This window comes from Trachemys scripta, chromosome 5, assembly GCF_013100865.1.
Source record: "Trachemys scripta elegans isolate TJP31775 chromosome 5, CAS_Tse_1.0, whole genome shotgun sequence".
Lineage (NCBI taxonomy): Eukaryota > Metazoa > Chordata > Testudines > Emydidae > Trachemys > Trachemys scripta.
The window spans coordinates 78,946,356-78,968,821 of NC_048302.1; the positions used below are offsets into that span (position 1 = coordinate 78,946,356).

Below are 22,466 nucleotides of genomic sequence, written 5' to 3' on the forward strand. Positions count from 1 at the left end.
TTGCAGCAAGCTGGGGTGTGAATCTACACCACATTTGCCAGCAGTGGACTGCCTCTGTGTACCCTGCTGACATGCCTTAACAATTCATTGGGAGTAGCTCAAACTTTGATCTACTCCAGGCAGTCCATGGCTAAAGTTTGAGCTACTCCCAATGAACTGTTAAGGCATGTCAGCAGGGTACACAGAGGCAGTCCACAGCTGGCAAATGTGGTGTAGATTCACACCCCAGCTTGCTGCAAGCTAGCTGGATGTAGACAAACCCTCAGATTAAGTGTAGCAATTTTTTACTATAGTGCAAATACAAGATGGGGAGATAAAATCCTGCAGAATGGCCAACTGCACTCTCACAGTTGGTGAGAAGTACTCACTATAGTAACATGCAGCAAAAGTTTTAAGGCCTGAAAATGTCATGAAAATGTCAAAGCATTGGCTTCTATTCTGTTTAAAACACAGGCATTTAGAGTACTGACTCACAGGTGAAGTGGTACTATGTGGCCCCTAGACATGCATCCACTTACTGAGTACCTACAGGATCCACTCATACTTTGAGCTCATCTATAGATCAAGATTTGTCATTTGACACAGCAAGAGAAACGTTCCCACTTTAAAAAAAAAACCACACACACACACCAACCACTGGTTTGTTTCCTGTTGACTAGGGGTTGTATTTAAGATTAGCATTGCCACCATGAAACAAGATTGTATCTACACCAAGAAATGCTTGAGTTTGCATCCTCAAGACCCAAGGAACTGTTCACCTTAGTTTGCCAAAGAGGGAAGCACACTGGCAGGTGATTCTCAGCAGCAGTAGTGATTTCAACTGCCCAGAATGTACTTGTTAAGTAAATTTCAAACTAGGTGTACAACTTTATGACAATCCATAGGTAGGCATGTTAACAGCTCAGTTTGAGCACACAACTCCCTTCGAGACCTTTAAAGTTAGACATCTGCATTTAAAATGTTTGCCCTGAAGTCCTTCAAAGCTGGACACCCTTCATCAGATTTCTGCCTCCCCCCCAACTGATCTAGAAAAAATAGGACTGCCTGCAGATCAGAAATCCCTCTAGTGTTGTAGTTTATTGGTAATGAGCTATTGTGTCTTTTCATGGATAAAGAAAAACCCCTCACCCTCCAAAAGATCATCTTGGCTGCAGCTACATTCTAGAAAAACTATCAGAGCAAGTGGCAATCCTTGCAATGCACCTGGCAACCATGAAGAGGTCTTCCAGTTGTTGTATGGCCCATACTATGCATGCAACATGTGAGCTCAACAGGCTATATTTCTGGAAGAGTTATAGAATCAGACATCCTTGGAGACACTAGAGGTCACTAGCAACAGAGGGTCCTGTGGCACCTTTAAGACTAACAGAAGTATTGGGAGCATAAGCTTTCATGGGTAAGAACCTCACTTCGTCAGATGAAGCTTATGCTCCCAATACTTCTGTTAGTCTTAAAGGTGCCACAGGACCCTCTGTTGCTTTTTACAGATTCTGACTAACACGGCTACCCCTCTGATACTAGAGGTCACTAGCATCCCTAATGTTTGTTTATCTGGATTTATAAAAAAAAGTGCTAGAGAAAGCCCCTGTCCATATGTTCCAAATGAGGCCCTGGATATAACTTACATACATTCTAAGTGCAGCAATTTGAGAATTTACCAACAGTTTGAGGCCTGGAGAGAAAGAGCCACTAAATAGCATAATGTACATTGTCATTTTGAAGAGATTCCTGTCCTCAGTTTTTGTGCATTCAGATTTTAATGTGGAGTTCTACACATAGTTACTTGGGCAAGGCACATGGCTATCAAACTGACAGCTATGACTATTCAGATATCCTTCAATGTGGGTAAAAGGTCAGTCTAGGTTTGACTAGGCAGTTTCAAGTGTACCTGCAGATACATGCACAGTTAGGGATGTGGTTATCACTGGATAATGCTCCTGAAAAAGTTACAGCCAGGAGAGTGCAGTATCACGCTAGCTACATGCCTTTGGAATTTTACAAAATGCTTTACATTCAGCTATACATAAAGTGCTACTTAAATACAATAAGATGTCTGTATTGCAAATAGGATCAGAGTGATATGGACAAGCTTTTACAGTAATGCCTATATGATTGCTGGGGCCTAGCTGGAAAGGAATAATAGTAATGATATCTTTCTAAAGTGAAACCAGCCATCAGAGGGTCAGCATCCTTCCTTAAAAAGGCAGAGCAGAATGTGAGTAGTTGGCTCTAGCACTTAGAATTTGGCAACTTCACCACTCAAACTACTTGTGAATAGTTATTGTAATACCTATAATTACCCTGACTGTTCTTTAGAGGCAGAATGCCTGTGCAAGAAATGCACGTAAACTCCTGATTTTCAGGCTAGACTAGATAAGATTAGTTTTGTCTGGGTTATTTTTATAAATCAAGATTTAGGTTAAGTGAAGTTAAGGTAATCACTGTGCTATGTATTGTGATCACTTGGGTTTAAAAAAGTGCACCACACAGACCAACCATTGAAAGTTTCAGCTATAACTCTAGAGGTCACTATTAATGTACAAGTTTTAAAATATGCATTCTAGAACTTCACCTCACTAATCCAGAAGTGAAGTGGTCCACAAAACTGCTAACTCTACCCCTTTCTCAGCTGAGATTCAAAATACTGTAATGAGATTTCATGTTACTATTACTAGAATGCTAGTTTCACAAACTTTACTACAGAATATTCGGAATTTACTTCTAAGACGTAGTTCCTTATCATTGTCATTTACTTGACTACAACAGTCTAGTCTCATGGTACTGCGCTAAGGTCTTTTGGATAAAATTAAGAATATTGACTTATACAGTTTACTTGGCAATTCACAAGTTTTGTACGTTTCCAATGAGTCCTCCAAAATGAAATTTCTTCAATCTCTACTGTAATTTGTTAGATTAATTTTTACTGAGTCATTCCAGTGCAGTCCTACTTTATTTGTGATCCAGCAAATCTGTCATTAGTCAGTACAATACAGATCTCAGTTGTTCCTATACTGGGGTTGTTTAAAGGGTTATAATATTATGGACTCATGATTCCAACTATAGAATCCATTTGAGATGGGAGCCAATTTAGATTATGCTCGAGAAGCAATAAGGAAGTTGATCAAAGACTGCATTTTATGTATTTGTCCATGGTCTAGGACTTTCTTTATTAAGTTCCAGACCACTGTCAAGAGGGTCCTGTTCATCCAAGGAACCAGTGACAATTAAAATCCCAAAAGGGTGAGAGCTTTCCAGTTGTTACAGGACTGGCAGTGAGAGCCTATACTTTGAGACATTGGCTCTTTGCTCAGCTACCAGAATAGCTTGCTGCATACCACTGCTCCACACCAGTGGTACATGTACCCCTGTGGGTACGCAGAGGTCTTCTGGGTGGGTACATCAAAATCTAGATGAGTGGTCTGCTTTTATAACCGGCTACATAAAATGCACTAGTGAAGTCAGTACAAACTAAAATTTCATACAATGACTTGTTTATACTGCTCTATATAACTATGCACTGTACAATATTTATATTCCAATTGATTTATAATTATATGGTAAAAAAGACAGTAAGCAATTTCAGTAATGTGTGCTGTGACACTTGTGCTTTTATGTCTGATTTTGTAAGCAAGTGGTCTTTAAGGGAGGTGAAACTTGGAGGTATGCAAGACAAAAATCAGACTCCTTATAGGGGTACAGTGGTCTGGAAAGGTTGAGAGCGACTTCTCTACACCACTTCTTCCAGTTACAGCTTTTAGAGCTCTATCAAGCAGGACAGCCACCACTAACTAGTGCTGAAAGCAGGTGGTGGGATTTTGCCACTTGTGACAAATTGTGTTTCACCACTAAGTTAAATTGTGAAGTTACTTCACTGACAAAGTACATTAATACTCCTGCTTTGACTACTACTCCCGGTATAGGAGTACATATTACTAGTTTCATACCAGTGCAATGGTTGCATTAGAGATACCTACCAGTAGAAAATGGTTCTTATTTTTAATTCATGCTATTGATGCTTCTCTTGAACATAAAGACTTGTTACTTTTACTGGGCCATTGTAGTTCCTTTTGAACGGAGAAGCCAGCCAAAAAAATCCAAGAGGATTTTTTTTTTTTGAACACACTCAGGAATATTGCAGACAAGATGTCCATCTTTCAGGCTGAAGTTTGCTTTCTTACAACTTTTACAGCAAGTAAACTCTTGTTTTAGCAACTTTATACATTAGTTTGTGTTAGTTTAGTTACTAACTGCTCTTACTTCAGTTTTATGAAGCTTAAGACAAGTTACTAAGTTAACAGGATTCCATGTTAGTATTCATAGGTCAACTTCATCTAGTACACAATGACTAGTTATGGACAGACAAGTCAAGTTAGAATAGGAGACTTAGCATTTGCTGTCAATATATTTTGAGTGTTTTTACAGTTCAACAGTATTGACTCTCTTGGCTATCAAGGGAAGTTCAGACTCACTGAGTCTCTTCACTATTCTGGCAGTTGAATCCTGGGTTTTTCTATAAGAGACAAGGAAGGAGGAACTACCACCAGTGTATCCCTACAGTTCACCAGCAACCTCCCCACAGAAGTTCCTGGGACTGAGAAGTCTATAACCAAGATTGGGGAGGAGAGACTGGAAATATCCTTCTAGAATGCTAATGGCCATCTCTGTTTAAAGCCTTCTCTGCTCAGCTATAGAAAGCCCCCTATTATAGCCACTGCTTAAACAATTCTATCCACATACTCGGTTGATGCATACCAAATGCTGAAGTTTAACTAGTTAACCCAGTCTGATATTCTTGTCCACACCTGAATTGTGGATGAGAATCTTTATCCATTACTAAGAAAGCAATACTGAGCTAGGTCACAGTTTGCTAGTACTCCTGCCCCTTGCCAACAGCATGCGTTATCTAGCACCACAGAATAAAATCCAGGCAAACGTTTTAAAAGGTTGCTGACTTGTGCACACATAAAAGGCACACCTATACCAGGTAGTCTTGCCACGAAGCCCAGAACACATTTTATTACTGACCAACTTAAGAAAAAAAAAAAAACAGATAGTTTTAACAGTTGGAAAATGATGTAAGATGACAAGTCTGCCATTTGCTGAAAGCCAGTAAAAAGCTAACTGCAACAGCAGGAATACTCAAGTGTTTGGTCTCTATACTTACACAGCACTAACCTGCAGAAGAGACCTATTGCAACTGAATCCTGATCGACCAAGAACACTAGTTATTTAGATGGACATCAGCTTAACCGGGTGGTTAAGGGAGAAAAGTGGTTTCATATTCATCTGTTCTGACAGAGCTTTTGTGCTATCATTAAACAAAAATATTAGGGAAATAATTTAGAATGAAGCCCTATATCAATTAACATCAAGGAACTCAAGATATTCTACTAAGAGTGGAAAGAATTCAGAAGCCTAAAGAAGTTGCTTCATGTAAAAAGTTGCCCCCTGCAGGAAGAAAGCACTTTCCAGGGAGATACTCCACACAGAGGTTAGTCATCCTTCCCACTGTAAGTACCCCAGGTTTTAAAGCTGCCCGCTACAGGCATGGCTAGACAGAAATGCACTTACCTCTACTTCCACAGACTGCATGGATAGGTCGCATGGTGGTTTCAGGGCTTTGGGTCTTGTTGCATACCAGTATGTTGTAAGAGCTGCAAATGCACCAAACCCCATCAAAGTGTTGGTTGGAAGTGTGCGTATATACTGTCTGAAATCATCAAGTTCTGGCATTCGCAGATGTCTAAACAATTCATGTGCTTGCATCTCGGTCGGTTGCAGTTGTTCCTTATGCTGGCAGCTGTTGATATGAGAAATACTTTTACATAATAGGATAATCCCTTTCCACTTGCCCCTTCCCAACAGAAAGGGATATACACTTTGTCTTACGATTTCAGTTACTGAACAATACCTTGCTCAGCACTAAATCAGTAATTTCAGGTAAGCAACTATTAGTCAATCCAATAACAGTTCTGGATAATAAGATAAAAAAAGTAGATGGATCAGAGCTCTAAAATATCCTAATTCTAAGCCAATTGTTAGCATGTGCTGCATTTTAACCAAACTGCTACTTTACCTCTCAAAAGGAGAGTTGTTTATAGCAGATTGTGCCTTTGGCACATATGAAATAATTATCTACAAAATAGCTATGTTGTAAGACTGCTTCAGCGACATTAGGAATCTAACCTGGGGGTTATGTCAAGAAACCAGAAGTGGCGACATTCGCTTTCTTTGTTTTTTGCCTACATTTGAACATTATGCCTTCGAATGCCAGAATGTTAGTGGCAAAGCACCATAATGCCATGGTAGCACAGCAACAGGAGCATTTTCCACCTTGCAAGTCCAGCAAGATAAGCCTTTATGCTGAACTTTCCATAGCTAATTGAAGTGAGTTGTCGTCACAACTGACCTATGAAGAGCCACCAGATATGTTAGAGGCATCCCATTTCCCCATCATGACATCAGTGTATCTTTGTTCACACAGCAGGACAAAATGACATTTCAAGGTTTTACGTAGTAGTACAAGGCAATGTAAATAAGCATAGGAAGTGGATTTTATCTGCTGCTTATGTACAGGAGAAAGCACTGGAGAGCATTTTGTCTCTCTTGGCCTTCAAATACTAACTTACAACATACTGCAGCAAGAACAGACCATGGGGGAGGGGAGGAGAGGAGAAGAGGAGAGGGCAGAGGGGAGTGTTGCTGTCAGCTCAGCTGGTGCTTTCCTCTCAGCCAAGGTCTCTCAGACCATTAGTCACATGCTGAGCCCTACAGCTCCTGCCCACTAGGCTAAAGGTAACTAGCAGACAAGCCATTCAGGGGAGGGAGGGCAGGCCAATGGCAGGAGAGTCTGAAATCACACCACTGCACAAAAGGGCAACAAGCAAGAACACAATGTTTGTCTCAGAAACTCACAACTGGCAGTGACATTCATAAATGCCTGTTGCCAGCTCACGCCTCTAACCACAAGAGGAAGAGTCACAATAGACTTTTAGAGAAAAAAATATGTCGTGGAGCAAATACTGTTTTCAGAAGCTGGTAGTTATTTACCCAGATGCTTAAAGCTGTTAAACTTTATTGCATATTATGAAGTTAGATCAAAGCAAAACTAAAGAATATTTACACCAAATGTGTTTACACAGCATGTTGTAAAAAGACTGAACACCAAATAAAGTAGGTGTTGTGACAAAGTTCCTCCTCTATCTTGGTGGGTCCTGCGCTTATTGGGGGATTTTCTTGCCTCAGAGATTCACCATGTGGGTCAGGGAACAGTCCAGAGACCTTCCCCTCTGGAAGAAGGCACAGTCCAGGTCAATTGGGAGGTTTGCGGGGAACCCGGGCCCACCCTCTACTCCAGGTTCCAGCCCAGGGCCCTGTGGACTGCAGCTGTCTATAGTGCCTCCTGTAACAGCTGCATGACAGCTACAACTCCCTGGCCTACTTCCCCATGGCCTCCTCCAAACACCTTCCTTATCAGACACCAGGAGGAAGGTCCTGTGGTGAGAATAACGCTTGTGCTCCTCAGTGCTCCAGCAGCACACCCTCTCTCTCAGGCTACATCTACACTACAGGGGGGAGTCGATTTAAGATATGCAAATTCAGCTACGTGAATAGCGTAGCTGAATTCGATGTATTGCAGCCGACTTACCCCGCTGTGAGGACGGCGGCAAAATCGACCTCTGCGGCTTCCTGTCGACGGCACTTACTCCCACCTCCGCTGGTGGAGTAAGAGCATCGATTCGGGGATCGATTGTTGCGTCCCGTTGGGACACGATAAATCGATCCCCAAGAGGTCGATTTCTACCCGCCGATTCAGGTGGGTAGTGTAGACCCAGCCTCAGCTCCTTGTGCCTCTTGCTCCAGCTCCTCACACTTGCACTACAAACTGAAGTGAGCTCCTTTTAAAACCCAAGTGCCCTGATTAGCCTGCCTTAATTGATTCTAGCAGCTTCTTAATTGGCTCCAGGTGTCCTAATTAGCTTGCCTGCCTTAACTGGTTCTAGCAGGTTCCTGATTACTCTAATGCAGCCCCTACTCTGGTAACTCAGGGAACAGAAAACTACTCATCTAGTGACCAGTATATTTGCCCTCTACCAGACTTCTGTACCCCACTGGTCTGGGTCTGTCAGTGTTTACTAGTATAAAAATAGACATATGAAAACTACACTTAAATTCAGGATGCTAGTCAGTTGTATGCTAGCAAGATGTGGTTCCCTTTAAAAATTTAAGATGTTACTGCTACAGAACGGTCCCAGTTTACAGTCTGTTGAAATCTGTTACTGCAATGAGTTACTTAACTAGGCAACAGGAGAGCAGTCTAGCTCACAAGAGGTCTACACAAGTGTTTGGAGAAGAATTAGGTTGCCAGAGATTGCAAAAAGTCATAGAAATAGTTCAGGGTTTCACAATACCAATAGGAGAGCAGAGAAGAATGGTCTTGCAATTAGGGCACTGGACTAGGGCTCAATTCAATTCCTGGCTCTGGAAGGACTGAGACTTATGGGAAGTCACTTAGCTTGTTTCCTCACCTATAGAGAGAACACATATGCCTTCTTTTCATACTTGGTCTTGTTTTTTAGGCCATAAATGCAGGGCATGGGATTGTCTTACTAATAGGACCTTTATCTCAGTTATGGCTTCTAGGTGTTATTTAGTACAGAGAAATGCAAGATCCTTAACCTGTATTCTTAAGGGAATTCCTGGATATGTTCAATTTACCCCATCGGTGAAATGAATTAATAAGTCAAAATAGTTGATGAAGCACTGTCATTGCTTTAAGTTATGTTCTACAGAACTGGAGAGCAGTTTATTTTGTGCAGCATTAAAAACTTATTGATGTTCAATATGGCATATATTTTAGATGAAGGGTAGGTCAGAATTAACAGCTGAGAACACAGTAGTGAAAGTTTGGTAAACAAAGCCCTCAATTTAAAAAGCCAAATTTAGATAGCAAGCTCCACTACAGAATGTGCCTTATTGCACTGTCGTCCTATGGGGCATTAGTCTTTCCTCCTACATAGGTGCCACACTTGAAGAGTTAAACACAAATTTAAAATGCAGTAATTAGCATTTTGCCTATTTGACAGGGGGCAATTTGAGCAGCTTTTGGTCTTAAAATAGCCATGAAGTGTCCTACATGTACCCTTAACATAAATGAGTTTTTGTTTAGATGCTGGTCTTCAAGGATAGTGTAACTGTTGAAGAATTTCCCATCTATAATGAATATCTCTAGAGATATTATAACTAAATGTATTATTACTAAGCTATCAAGTGTAAATATTTATACCCCATTTATGTACAGGAGTTATAGTATAGTCAAGGAGTTAAAGCAGAGAATTGGGGGCAAGAAAGCCCAAATTTTATTTTTAACTGCTGTTTGTTTGCAATGTGACCTACCGTAAGATTATAAATTGACTAAATGTAAGCAAAGGCTGTACAATGGCTTTGAAGGAGTCCATAATAATATGATTAGCTTTACTGGTATGCCAGATATTCTTCCTATGTTTTGGTGGCCTCATTTTCACTAAAAAATATTGTAGTTCTCACACAAGAGGTCACCCAACTGCTTTGTCTTAACTCAGGAACTAGCTAGAGGTAAAATCCTATTGAATGCTTTTTGTGATGAAGGTAAGGCCAGAGGCATAGGAAGAACAGATTGACCAGTGTATAATTCACAAATGGCAAAAACTAAGTGAAACAGGAGGATGCAGTACTTCCCACCTACTTCACTGACACTGCCCAGCAGCTCTTTGATTGCCTTGTCTTCACTGCAGAGGCAAATTAAGGGCGCACACACACACACTCGATCAACTGACTCAGCCTGAGCACTGAAACGCAGCAAGGTGGTGTGGGGGAGGCCTCAGAGCCCAGGCTCCATCCAAGGGGGAACATCTACACTTCTATTTTTAGCCCCATAATGCGAGGCCTATGAGTCCAACTTAGTTGGCCTGGGCACAGAAACTCCCTGCTGAAAGGTCTCCCTACCTCACCCCCAACCCCCAGTGTAGACATATCCTTTAGCTCCTGGCCCTTTTCTTCAGGGCCCTATGTCAGCCAAACTTAGGCTCATTGAGATGAGCAAGTCAGCATCTCCATACGATGCAGGTCTCCCCCTTTTATTGTGACACCTTCCATACAATCTACTCATGTCTGGACCCCACACCCAACCCTAACAGGGCAGGCCTGATCCTCATCTCCAAATCCCTCCTTAAGAACTCTATTCAATTTTTTTCCAGCCCTTAAATAGGCAAGGCAAAAGCTGGCTGATCACTTGCTTTTGTTGCATGCCAGCCTCAAACCTTCATCTGTTTGCTTAGAGATGAGAGCGCCTATCTATTGGTCATCAGCAGGTCTAGCACACTGCTATCAAGGTTAAATTGTGCTGGAAATTCAGCAAGACCAGGTGACTCATTTAGTAGTACTGCTCTTTTAGCAAGCTGGAGACCTATGTTTGTTTGTTATCCTGATACTATCTGAATTGCAGAGAATGTAATGTGACATGCAGGACAACCTTCAGACATGACAGGTGTAGCGGGCAGCACCATTCCTTGTAGAATGGAAGGCATAGCAGTACACCCTAAAGCAGTGGTTCTCAACCAGGGGTCCAGGGCCCTGTAGGGGGCCTCGAGCAGGTTTCAGGTGGGCCTCCAAGGAGGGCCAGCATTAAACTCACTGGGGCCCAGGGCAGAAAGCCAAAGCACCACGGTCCCTGAGCCTCGCCACCTGGGGCTAAAGCTGAAGCCTGTAGCAATGTAGCTTTGTGGGGGCCCCCTGTGGCATGGGGGCCTAGGTAATTGCCCTGCTTGATATCCCCTAACTCCAGCCCTGGCTTATATGCAGAAAATCAGTTATTGTGGCACAGGTGGGCCATGGAGTTTTTATAGCATGTTGTGGGAACATCAGACAGAAAGACTGATAACCTCTGCCATAAAGGAAGCAGATTCTCACTCCCTGGAGCATAAGAGCTTGTGATGCTCAAACTGATGAGCATGTAGAGATGCACCTGGAGACAGATTATATATGAAAACTAACTTGCATAAAGTAGCCAGTATTAAGAAGTTTACACTGTACCCTGACCAAGATTAGCAGCTAGTTTTGCAGTGGGTTTTTTGGCAGAAAGAAAAGAGGTTAGATCTTTTCTCATGTTACTCTTTTTAAAAGAGACTCAGTAATATACCTAACTTTAGACAAACAGCATTAATTTCCAAATACTGACATGCAGAGTTGACTTTCCATTTGGGAAAGTGTCCTTCTGAGCTCTTCATATCAGTTCTGTTAAAATCTTTTGTGCCACCCAGGCAAAGCTCCCTTCTGACACAAGTAACGAGCACAGCATACGAGACTGATCTTTACAGCAAGGACAGTATCATTTGAGGCAGTAAGCCAAATTGGCAAGATACTGCTATTCATTGCTCCTCCCACTCATGGTGTACAATCATCTATTTACAGAGGGCTAAAAGCTCCCCTATTGTCTATCAGTAACCAGACATCATTCGAGTGCAACGGAAGAAAACAGGAGAGTAGCAGTCAGCTTCTCTATTGCAGAGAGAAAACCCAAGAACCAATAGTTTCTCTCTCCACCCAAAGGCCATGGCTACATTATGAGAGCTTACAGCAGCACAGCTGCACCACTGTAGTGCTGCTAGTGCAGACACTCAGCTGATGGGAGAGCTCTTTCCCGTTGACTTTGTTACTCCAGCTCCTGCTAGCAGGGGCGGCTATGTTAGTGGGAGAGCTTCTCCCACTGAGGTTTTTACTCACGAAAGCTTATGCCCAAATAAATCTGTTAGTCTTTAAGGTGCCACCAAACTCCTTGTTGTTTTTGTAGATACAGACTAACACGGCTACCCCCTGATACTTGATATACACACTGGCACTTAGGTCAGCATGACTTATGTCACTCGCGGGGGGGGGTGGCGGCTTATTCACACTTGAGCAACATAACTTACACCAATGTAATCTGTACTGTACACATAGCCAAACATTTAGATTTAGCAAGACAGTTAGCAAAGGGGTTGAGAGAGTCTCGCACTAAAGAAAGTTTCAGTGACTAGTACTATGGAAACTTGCTCTAGTTTGATTGCCATTGCTACCTCCTACAAAATGAGTGATATCTGCTAAGATTTCCCCTCTCCCATCATTTGGAAAGTGGCCCGAGCCCTCAAAGTTACCAGACTATGCTTATGTCTGAGTGGGTCATTCCTATTACATTAAGTGTACTGCAAGGCACCTGGATTGCCATCAATTCATTAGAATTTCTTCCCTTTTTACTGGTACATGTTGCTGTACATAATTACCAGGGGATCTTCTTGTAGTACCCAAGTCTAAAAGCCTGAATGGGGAAGAGACCCAGTCTAGAACCTCATCCCAGCCAAGTATGAAACCACAGCACAGGAGAGGGTGCTGCTGCAGAAACAGATACCCACTTGAGAGATGGTCCTTCTAATATGAAGCAGACAGATTTAAGTTTAGTCTAGGTAGTTTATCTAGCACTTATGAAAGCAAGTTTTCCTGAACTTCTCCTCCCACCGAGGCAGAGGTCTGGTCTATACAGAGAAGTTACCAGCTAACATAGCTACATTAGTCAGGTGTGTGAAAAATCCACACCATCTGACGTAGCTATACCAACCTAGCCCCCAGTGTAGATGCACCCATGCCAATGGAAGGGTGCTTCCATCCACATAGCTACCACTGTTTGGAAAGGTGGTGTTCCTACACCAACAGGAAAACCCCCTCCATTGCTGTAGGCTGTCTTCTACAGGATACAGCCAGCCATAGCTCCAGCAACATAGCTATGCTGGTATAGTCTTCATAGTTTAGACATACCCCTAGTAAAGGCTGATCAACTTACATTGGTAGCCTGTGGCCTCGAAGGGCTTAAACAAAAAAAACAGCAACAAGAGCTAAAGGAAGGCCAGCCACCCTCACACAAGCAACAGAGAAAGCAGAAGGCATAGAAGCTGCTGTACTGCTCCATGCCATTAGAGCTAGGGCAGCTGTTTTCAGTCTGTGGACCAAAAGGTGAGAGGCAGAGAGACAGAAAGCTTTCAGTTCCAGGGCATAGAAAATAAAGTTTCAGATCCCAGAAAAGGGCATTCTGTTTTTCTGATCAATCCAAAGTATGTGAGTACCCCCACCTACAGGTCAAAACCCAGAAGTGTTATAGTTATCATAGAAGCCCACAGTTTAGCATCTTCTCACGGTGTGTCAAATGCAGGGCCGAACTTGTTAGTTGAATTCTGTTCAGTCATTTTCAGTCCAAGAATGCTATGATCAGGGTCCACAGACCAGAGGTTGAATTTCCAAAAGGGTCTGGCATCTCCATTTGAAAAATTTTAGGGGTCTACAAATGAAAAAGGGTTGAAACCCATTGTGCTAGTGTAAACTTCCCAAGACTAGTTATACTGATTCTACAGCAAGATTCTTCTAGTGAGCTAGGGTTGCTACACTGTGCCTGAAAATCTGATCCGTCAGTCTCATATGACCTTCCGAGGCCTTGTCTACACTAAATGGAAAAGTCAATCTAAGCTATGCAATTTGAGTTACGCGAATAGTGTAACTCAAACTGATGTAGCTTAGATCTACTTACTGCAGGGTCCACACTGCACAATGTCGAAGGGAAACACTCTCCGATAGACTCCCCTTACTCTTCTTGATCCGGTAGAGTACAGGAGTCGATGGGAGAGCAATTGGCGGTCAATTTAGCGGGTCTTCACTAGAACACTGATGCATTGATCGCCACAGTATCAATCCTCTGGAAAGTGTTGACAAGCCCTAAGTGTTCCTAATAAAGTCTATAACCTGCCCTTGCAGCAGAGTGAATTTGATCAAGAGCTTAAGATAAATTTTCTCTTTCTACCCTGCAAACGGTAAGCATGTTGAGCATTAGAGCATTTCTCAGCAGTCTTTATACAGAAGCACATCTAGGAAGTACATTCTAGGTGGGCACTCAATTCTGCCCTCAAATGTATGGCTAATTCCTTTAGAAGTTAATGGGAACAGCAGCTGTATTTTATAGTCAGAATAGTGTCCAAAAGGTAACTTGAGGGCATGCTGAATTGAACATTAAGTCCTTGAGTCTGACAGTATAGCAGTACATGACAAGACTCTGCCCAATCATCTTTTAAGAGTTAGATTATTGTAGGTGAAGCTGGGTAGCACCACATATTAAGATTATGTAACTTATTATAACCAGTTGCTTTAATATTAGACTGAGACCTACCCACTTCTGGATATATTGGACCACTCACTCAATTGTTCTCACCTCCATAATCAGTAGGAAGCTAATTGTGAGGGCTTGCACCGTCTCAGACGTGAGGTTTAAGCCTAGCATTCAAATTAGAATCAGCACATCTACAACTTTCTACTGAAGTGTGCAGCCACACCCCAGCTTCTCTGTTTGCAGTAGGTTCATTCACAAAAAGCACCCAAGATGAGCATCGTTCTGCAGAAGCTTATTGCTGGTCATACACAGAAGCACTTTCCCGGTGTCATCAGCAGCATAACTGACAACATCATGTTATTTTACTCATTCTGATAGTTCCAGGAAAATCCTGCTCAGTATGCATGTAAAGTCATCATATACCTTCTGAATGAAGGAAGAAAGACAATGCAAGAATTAGCTTCTTATTCACAGTCACCCGCAATCTCAGAAAGGTTAAGAAAGAGTCAGGCAAGTTCAGTTTAGATCATGTCAAGGAACTAGTGTTCAGGCATTTAAACTCCAATCCTTAGAATAAAGTCACAATGCAACAGATAAACAGATACTGCTAAAGCATTCAAGATTAGAACAAGGAGCTCAATAAGTACCTTATTGGAAATGACTGGGTTCACAACCCTTACTCTCACTCCTTGAATAGAATTACAAGAATCAGGTCTACAAATTGCCTCTTTATGTAAAAGAGAACTCAATGAGTCCCTTGTCCCAGGACTAAGGACACGTCTTCACTAGCAACATTAAAGCGCTGCTGCGACAGCGCTTTAACACGGCTGTGTAGTTGCGGCACCAGCTATTAAAAAACCCACCTCTACAACGGTAATAGGTCCCAGTGCTGGTGCACTGTCTACACTGGCATTTTACAGCGCTGAAATGTACTGCGCTCGGAGGGGTGTTTTTCCACACCCCTGAGCAAGAAAGTTGCAGCACTGTAAAGTGCCAGTGTAGACAAAGCCTAAGACACTATACTGCAGTTCCTTTTAAATCACCTGCAACAAGTGTAAAAGTAGCTTGCATTAAGCCAGAAGAAATTCCTTTCCACTAATCTATTGCTACAGCTTAACATGCAGATGCCAAAACCTTTTATTGTGGGAGCAATGTGATTTAAGAAAAAAAAATACATTATTAGCTAAGATGGTCAAGGATGCAACCCAATGTTCTTGGTGTCCCTAGCCTCTGACTGTCAGAAGCTGGGCGTGGAGAAGAGGGAATGATCACTTAATTGCCCATTCTGTTCATTTCTGCCAAAGTACCTGGCATTGGCAATGGTCACTGCCAGAAGACAGGATACTGGGCTAGATGGACCATTGGTCTGACCCCTCATGGCCATTCTTATGTTAAGGGTTCTGGACTTAAGGACTGCAGCTCATGCAGAAAGAGCCTAAATGCTTTGTCCTGCAAGCCTCTCTCCCCCCTCCACAGGACTGTGTGGAAGTGTTTGCAGAACAGGGCCTTAAGCTATCAGAAATGATCACTCTATTGGAAGAAAAAAAAAAAAGTCACCAAGAGTGTCTTGGCTCCAAGTATAATTTTTTTTGCTTTCTGGTAAGGAAACTATTTTCAGCCAGTGATAGACAAGCTCTAGTACAGGTGGCTTATGAGGAAACAAAACAAAACCAAACCACATCTAGTAGGCTTTTTTTTTTTAAACTTCAATTAAAAGGACCATCGCTTGTCATTTGAAGACAAACTGACACCCATCATTTAATGTAGCAACTAAGGGTATAGTACTTAGTGTTGTGAAGTGAACCAATTTTGACAGGTCAGGGTGGGCTGGAAAACTACAAGCCCCTTCCCCTCCCTGCCTCAGAGGAGTAGTCTAAAGAAGTGATCAGAGCAGCGCAGCAGGGCATAAGTTTTTCCCACAGTATGGACCATGTCTTAAGGAAATTCTCATGGAACACCTCTCCCATTCGTAATTGGGCATACCACTTCTCCCATTTGAGATTGCTATAGCTCCCACAAGCATGTTATGCTATCAGTTACATGCAAATACCAAGAACATTTTTCATTTGTTTGGACTACATTTTAGAAAACAGAACATGGCAGCCAGCCAGAGGCCCATGGACCTAGATTCTCAAACAATATAGCTTCATTGGCCAGAATGCTTGCTTGTAGAACACAGGTAGAGAAAATAAAGTTTAAGAAACAGACCAGTGAAGCATGTGGCTGGCTCTACTAATTCTTCGCTAAAGTGTACTTATGAGCAGGGACAGAAAAATCCATTAAGTGCTAGCACCGATTTTAGCCCAATACTATCATACGCTCTTGATAGTTATCTACTATCCATGGCAAATATCTCATTAGGTGTGTCCACTGATTGTTAGTCATTAAACACTCCAATTAGTTTATAATATGAAACATGTCAATTCCCACACAACCCACCCCAAAAAACCAAAACAAAATCCACACAGCAAAGTTTGTGGTTTTCCAGTGCTGGAAGTAGTTTCCAAAGGAGTCCCCCAATAACAGCACACATTCCCTAGGAGCAGAGTTTTAAGTGAAATTTTCACATTTAGTAATTCATACCTTGTGATGCAACCAGATAGGTAGACTTAAGTTTATTAAAAAAAAGCAGAAAATTTGCTTAAGATGACTATAAAGTCATCTCACTCTTTCCCTTTTGAAGGACTAGTTTTGTTTTGCAGTAATATCAATCTTACTTCCAGGACAAATACAAAACCCAGCAACTTTTTGCTTTATGAAATTTATGACCCAGATCCAACCTAACATTTGTTGGTTTATAGTTGCAAAATAAGTTCCACGTGCACAAGTTTAACATTTTTAGATTTAGTTTATTCACGGCACTTGTCAAGGAATACTCATTCACGTTGTTTGCTCATACTCTTGAGTGTGTGCTTTTTTTTTTAAATATGGAGATATACCTATCTCAGAACTGGAACGGACCTTGAAAGGTCATCGAGTCCAGTCCCCTGCCTTCACAGCAGGACCAAGTACGATTTTTTTTTTGCCCCAGATCCCTAAATGGCCCCCTGTTACTAACTAACTAACTAGTAAGCTTTATTTCCCCCCCCCCAACCAGACAGGGTCTGAACATTTCCTTAATTGAGAATAAGCATGTGCTGCTTTTCAGAGACTGAGAAGTCATGACAACTCTGGCAGTTGACACTTGCAAGGCAAACAGCACAGCTCTAGACAGAGCCACATTATATGCTTAATTGGAACATTAAAAGAAGCTATTTGGACAACCAGTACTATTGTTTGCAAGGAGAGGTTTTTTAAGTGTGCCTGTGTACTTGATGCACTCCTGTGGAACCTAAAGCATATCAGGGTCCAAAATTTCTTGCCAAGCCACTTCAAGAGTATGCCCCCAGCCAGATTACAAATATATTAACATTAGTTAACTGGTTAAGAACAGGTTTAGAGACTGCTTTGCCTGAACCGTGTAAGCCAGGGGAAAGCTTGCTAAAGCCATTTTCGAACAGTTTTCCAAACCTAGGTATGGAAAAGTAGATAGGAAAGGTTAATGTCTAAAGTAACTGCCTTATCAAGCCCTATCATAGGATCCAACCACTGCATCTTGGACTCTACCCTGCACCAGACACCTATGTTGCAGACACCCCTTTGGACCCAATTCTCCAAATATGCGTGATTGCCCATAAGTTCTCCTTTGAAATTCAGTAAATACAGCTTTGAGTGCTGTGATTACACATTCTTGTTAAACACTGACATTTGAAGATATTTTGTTTGTCCTTTAAAAAGGAACAAACACAGTCCTACAAGAAGTTATTCTAAATTAACCAAACTTAGTAGCCCTTAAGAATTAATAAACCATAATGAGAGATTTCTGAAAAGGGTAGAATGTTTAAAAACTGGTGGTTTCAACTTAATATGAAGCCTTTAAAAAGCTAATTTTCCTTATTCTGTATTAAGAGACTGTACCTTTGACTGTTTATTGCCTGTCCCTTATGTGTGATGTATGAACTTGTACAGTTCATACATCACACATAAGGGACACTCTGGTTCAAGTGTTAAATTCTTAGCTGTATTATTGGTAGCGTTATTAAAACCATTTTAAAAAGGCATCTAGTTACATTTAAGAAAGTAAATAGCATGATAAAGGTATCAGTTGTTTTAGCTTGCACACAGAGGTCCTGAGAATTACATCAACTTAAAGATGAATCAGAGTCAGGCCCTGATATTAGAGTAGCCAGTTTCACTTTCTGGCTCTAATACATTACAGCAGTGGCTCTCAACCTATATGCAGCCCACAATGCGTTACCTGGGCCACAGGTTGAGAACCACAGCCCTCCTCCCCTACTGACTCCTATGTCCAACGCCTCCCGCCCAGAGACCCCTCCACAAAGCGAGGCCAGGAATGGAGCCCTGGGTGGCGGGGCCCCGCCGCAGGGACACTGGACCCCACCAGACCCTCGGTGGCGCCAGCCCATGACCTCAACCCCACCACACCCTGCGGGGCCCACCAGGCAGCCCATGGCCTTCAGCACACAGTTGGGCTGCAGCTGTGTGCTAATTGGGCCACATGTTGAGAACTAGGGCATTACAGTAACACCACAACATTTGGACTATAGACCCTTCAGAAAGAGAGGTGTTTAAACACTTTTTCCTCAACCAACATTTAACAAATAAAGGCATTAGTCAAAGAGCTTTCAGCTTTAATTATAAAACTTCAAGCCAGTTTGACCTGACAGCATCCCTTTGGAGTAGAGTTTCTATTCAGTCATTGAAAGGAGGGAGAACTAGACCTGCAGAAACAAATGCCACTTAGTCTGGTGAAAAAACTTCAGTTTACATGGTTTAGGTCTAATGCTTTCCTTAGCTTTAACACAAGAACAGCCTCAGATTGGATTTGAAAGCCTGCATGGGACCTCTGATCAAGTATCACTGTTGTTGTATACAAGACCCAGAGAAACAAAACTGGTCAGTCCAGTTTTTACTTAACTGAAGAGGCACATATGTCTGAGGAGCACACTTCGATAACATATTAAAAAGCAACAATGTTACAATGCTTAGAGGGTTAATTCTAGTGTTCCTTTAAACAAGGGAAGTCTCACATAACTATAACCCCAGTAGTACAATATAGCATAGCATTGATCTGTACAAGTCTACCATTTCTTAGCACTAAGCAGAGGTTGTTGAATTAGATGAGACTTCTGAGATCCCAATTCAGCAGGATCACTAGGCAGTTTTCACTAAACTCACCACCACACCTGGGCCTATACACCTCTACCTCAATAGAACGCTGTCCTCGGGAGCAAAAAAAAAAAAAAAATATCTTACTGTGTTATAGGTGAAACCATGTTATATCGAACTTGGTTTGATCCACCACAGTGCGCAGCCCCACCCCACCCAGAGCACTGCTTTACCGCGTTATCTCAGGTCACGTTATATTAGGGTAGAGGTGTATCTGTAGCTTCTATTATAGAAGTTCAGCAGTTCACCCTCTAGAACAGCATTTCTCAACCTTTTTGATACCAGGGACCAGCGTGCTGCCTTCCTGAACTGTGTCACAGAGATCCCAGGGACTTGCACTGGTCCACAGACCAGTTGTTGAGAAACACTGCTCTAGAAAACTAGACCCAAGTCCCCTCCCACAAGACGTGTGCTCTTTTATTCACACTAATGCAGGTTTTGCTTATGGAGTACATGCTCTTGTGGTGCATAGCACAACATGAACTGTCCTGCAGTGAACCCATGAAGCCAAGAGTACAGAGCCTGTTTTCCCAGTCACCACGCAGAGACACAGGGATGGAGGGTTTTGTCAGCACATTAGCCTCCCGTATTGCCGCATCCTTAACCCACGGAAATGGAGAGGAGGTTTTCAAGCCATCTGATCAGCCACAGCAGCTTCGGGCTGAGGCCCCTGCCAGACCCCCAGATTCCTGGTGTGCCGGACAGCCCACTCTCCTCCCGGCACCCGGCGGGCTGGACACAGACAGCGGCGTGTCACCGAGAGCGATTAGCTGCGGAGCGCCCAAGAGGCCCCGGGCAGGAGGCAGAACAACCGCAGCCCCGGGGGCTCTGCCGGCCCCTCGCTGGCGTGCTGCGGGAAGGCAGAGGACGGAGCAGGCATCGCCCCATTGCGCCTCCGCGGCCCGGGAGGAGCCCAGGCGGCAGCTCGCTCGCCCCACAGAGCGGAGCCCCTTCCCCAAACACCCCCACAGGGAGCAACGCGCCCGCGGCGCCCCCGCCTCACTCACCGCCCGGCCTAACAGCTACAGCACTGACGACCAGCCCCCTCCACACTGACAGTGCAACGCCAGCGCCCGGCCCGCCCTATTTAAGCCGCCCCCACAAGCCGCCGCCGGAGCGGCGTAGTGCGTGTGCGCCGCGCCCGCCCCTCTCTGCCCCCGGAGCCAGCGGGCGCTAGGGCTGCGGGGTAGCCGAGCCGCCGCGGGCCAATAGCGAGGCAGCAGGGTGTGGCCGAAGGCAAGTAAACAGCGAGAGCAGAGGGGCGTAGGGGGCACAATTCCCGGGTCCAGCAGCGTCCTGCACAGAGCGAGCCCAGCTCCCAGTGCTTCCCGGAATTAAACGGGACCCCAGGCAGCGTTAGAGGTGGGCCAAGATCTGTTTGCTCAGGTCCAGAGTTAACTGGCAGCGAGAGAGGAAAAAGGAAGAGGTATGGGGGAGGGAGAGAATGCATATGTACAGCTGAGCTTTGAAAACGGAGCGTGGAGGAGACAGACAAAAAGCTATTCCAGAAACAGGGCGTTGCAAAGAAGGCTCTTGTTCCAACGGCGGGGAAACGGGGTGAAGAGATCTAAAAGGAACAAACCAATGTCACTCGTCATCAGTCCAGATACATAACTGTCTCTGAGGTTTCTTCTCCTCTGCCCAAGTACACATCGTATCCACAAATCTGGGTTCACGGTTTCACTGCTCCTAACTGGACCATAGCTGGGGAGGTCTGTTTCTATGACTAACAGCGCCCTACTTCCCCCAAACAGTGATTCACTTTCCCTCTCACCTTTGTAACTTTATAGACACTTTTAGGTCACTATAATCTATGTTACATTAGTATAGTAAACAGACTAATATTTATATTAGGAAAGGAAGATGTCTGGGAAAATAATACCAAAAATACAGAAGCAGGTCACACTTTAATGAGCAGAAAGGAATTTTTGTAAATCCAGTCAAATTTGCACAGAAAGAACAGAAATGTGATAGTGGCTGTTCAGAAGGTTAAACATGGGATTAAAGACTGAAACCACAGTGACCAATGTCATGTGCATCTTTCTGCAGTGTTAGATTTTACAAACAAGCATCAAGTAATTAGTACAAAAATTGTTCCCTGGAGGTGCAAGTGTAAGACCGCTGTAAAAATCCACCATCATTTCATCCACATCTTTAGTCAGAGTGGTTGGAAAATAAGGGCCTGGTTTTACAAAGTACTCAATGCGTCCTCTGTGGGAGCTGAGAGAGATCAGCCACACAGGAGACACTCAGCATCTCACAGATAAAGAAATTGAGGTAAAGATTATAAATGAGTTTATCAGACATCTAGATTTGTTTCTGGAGGAGTCCATAAAGTTGCCATCCATGGTGGATTTGCTTGTATTATTCAGACTTCCTGAAGATAAACACATGCCAGTGGTTACAGGACATTCATGGATTCCAAATTCACTTTCACAGCCTGCAAAACTTCATCATCTCGCAATAAAGAATCACAATGTGATAGCATTTGTATGCAGTTATGGCATTTTAAGCATTGTAATCTGTCATACTGATGCCAAGTCACAATACCACAATGTAAACCTCACAATATCATAAGGGACAAGTTATAGAGAGGAACTGATAAGGATACTGTTGAACTACACCATTAAATATGGTTGTGATGACCATGCACTTCAGATTAACATGGCAAGGAATCGGTTTGGAGTCTGGTACTATGTAAATAGATCAGCCTAGAGGCTTGGATTCATATCTGGTTTAGTTGATGTGGGAGAGTGATGTAGAGGAGCCCTGCCTAAGCCTTCTGATCCCACTGGTAAGTGAACATTGAAACCCTGTGATTCAGGTGGAAAGCAAACAGATCTATCATTAGGAGACTGAATTCCTTTATCAGGAGATGTAACACATCCCAGTGTAGATTCCCATTCTGGATGATCTAATTTTTGCCTGCTGAGCCAGTCGACTGTAACTTTCATTTTTCCCTTGGATGTGAATGGAGTGAATTTAATTGCACATTTTCTGCTGCCCAAGTCATCAGAGGCGAGCTTCTCCTTGAAGAACTATAGATATTGTTCCCCTTTGTGTATTCACATATGAC

General features: G+C 43.0%; 1 protein-coding gene across 2 annotated transcripts in view; it reads right to left on the minus strand.

Annotated features, from left to right (window-relative positions):
* Nucleotides 1-20,549, minus strand: part of ACSL1 (acyl-CoA synthetase long chain family member 1) — a 61,336-nt gene extending 40,787 nt beyond the window's left edge. For both annotated transcript variants that reach the window (XM_034772612.1, XM_034772611.1), the window contains exons 1-2: nt 20,398-20,549; nt 5,572-5,800 (exon numbers count right to left, since the gene is read on the minus strand). In XM_034772612.1, the coding sequence (XP_034628503.1) occupies nt 5,572-5,766 (195 nt within the window). In that variant the 5' untranslated portion in view covers nt 5,767-5,800; nt 20,398-20,549. The remainder of the gene's footprint in view (nt 1-5,571; nt 5,801-20,397) is intronic.
* Between the last annotated feature and the right edge of the window lie 1,917 nt (nt 20,550-22,466).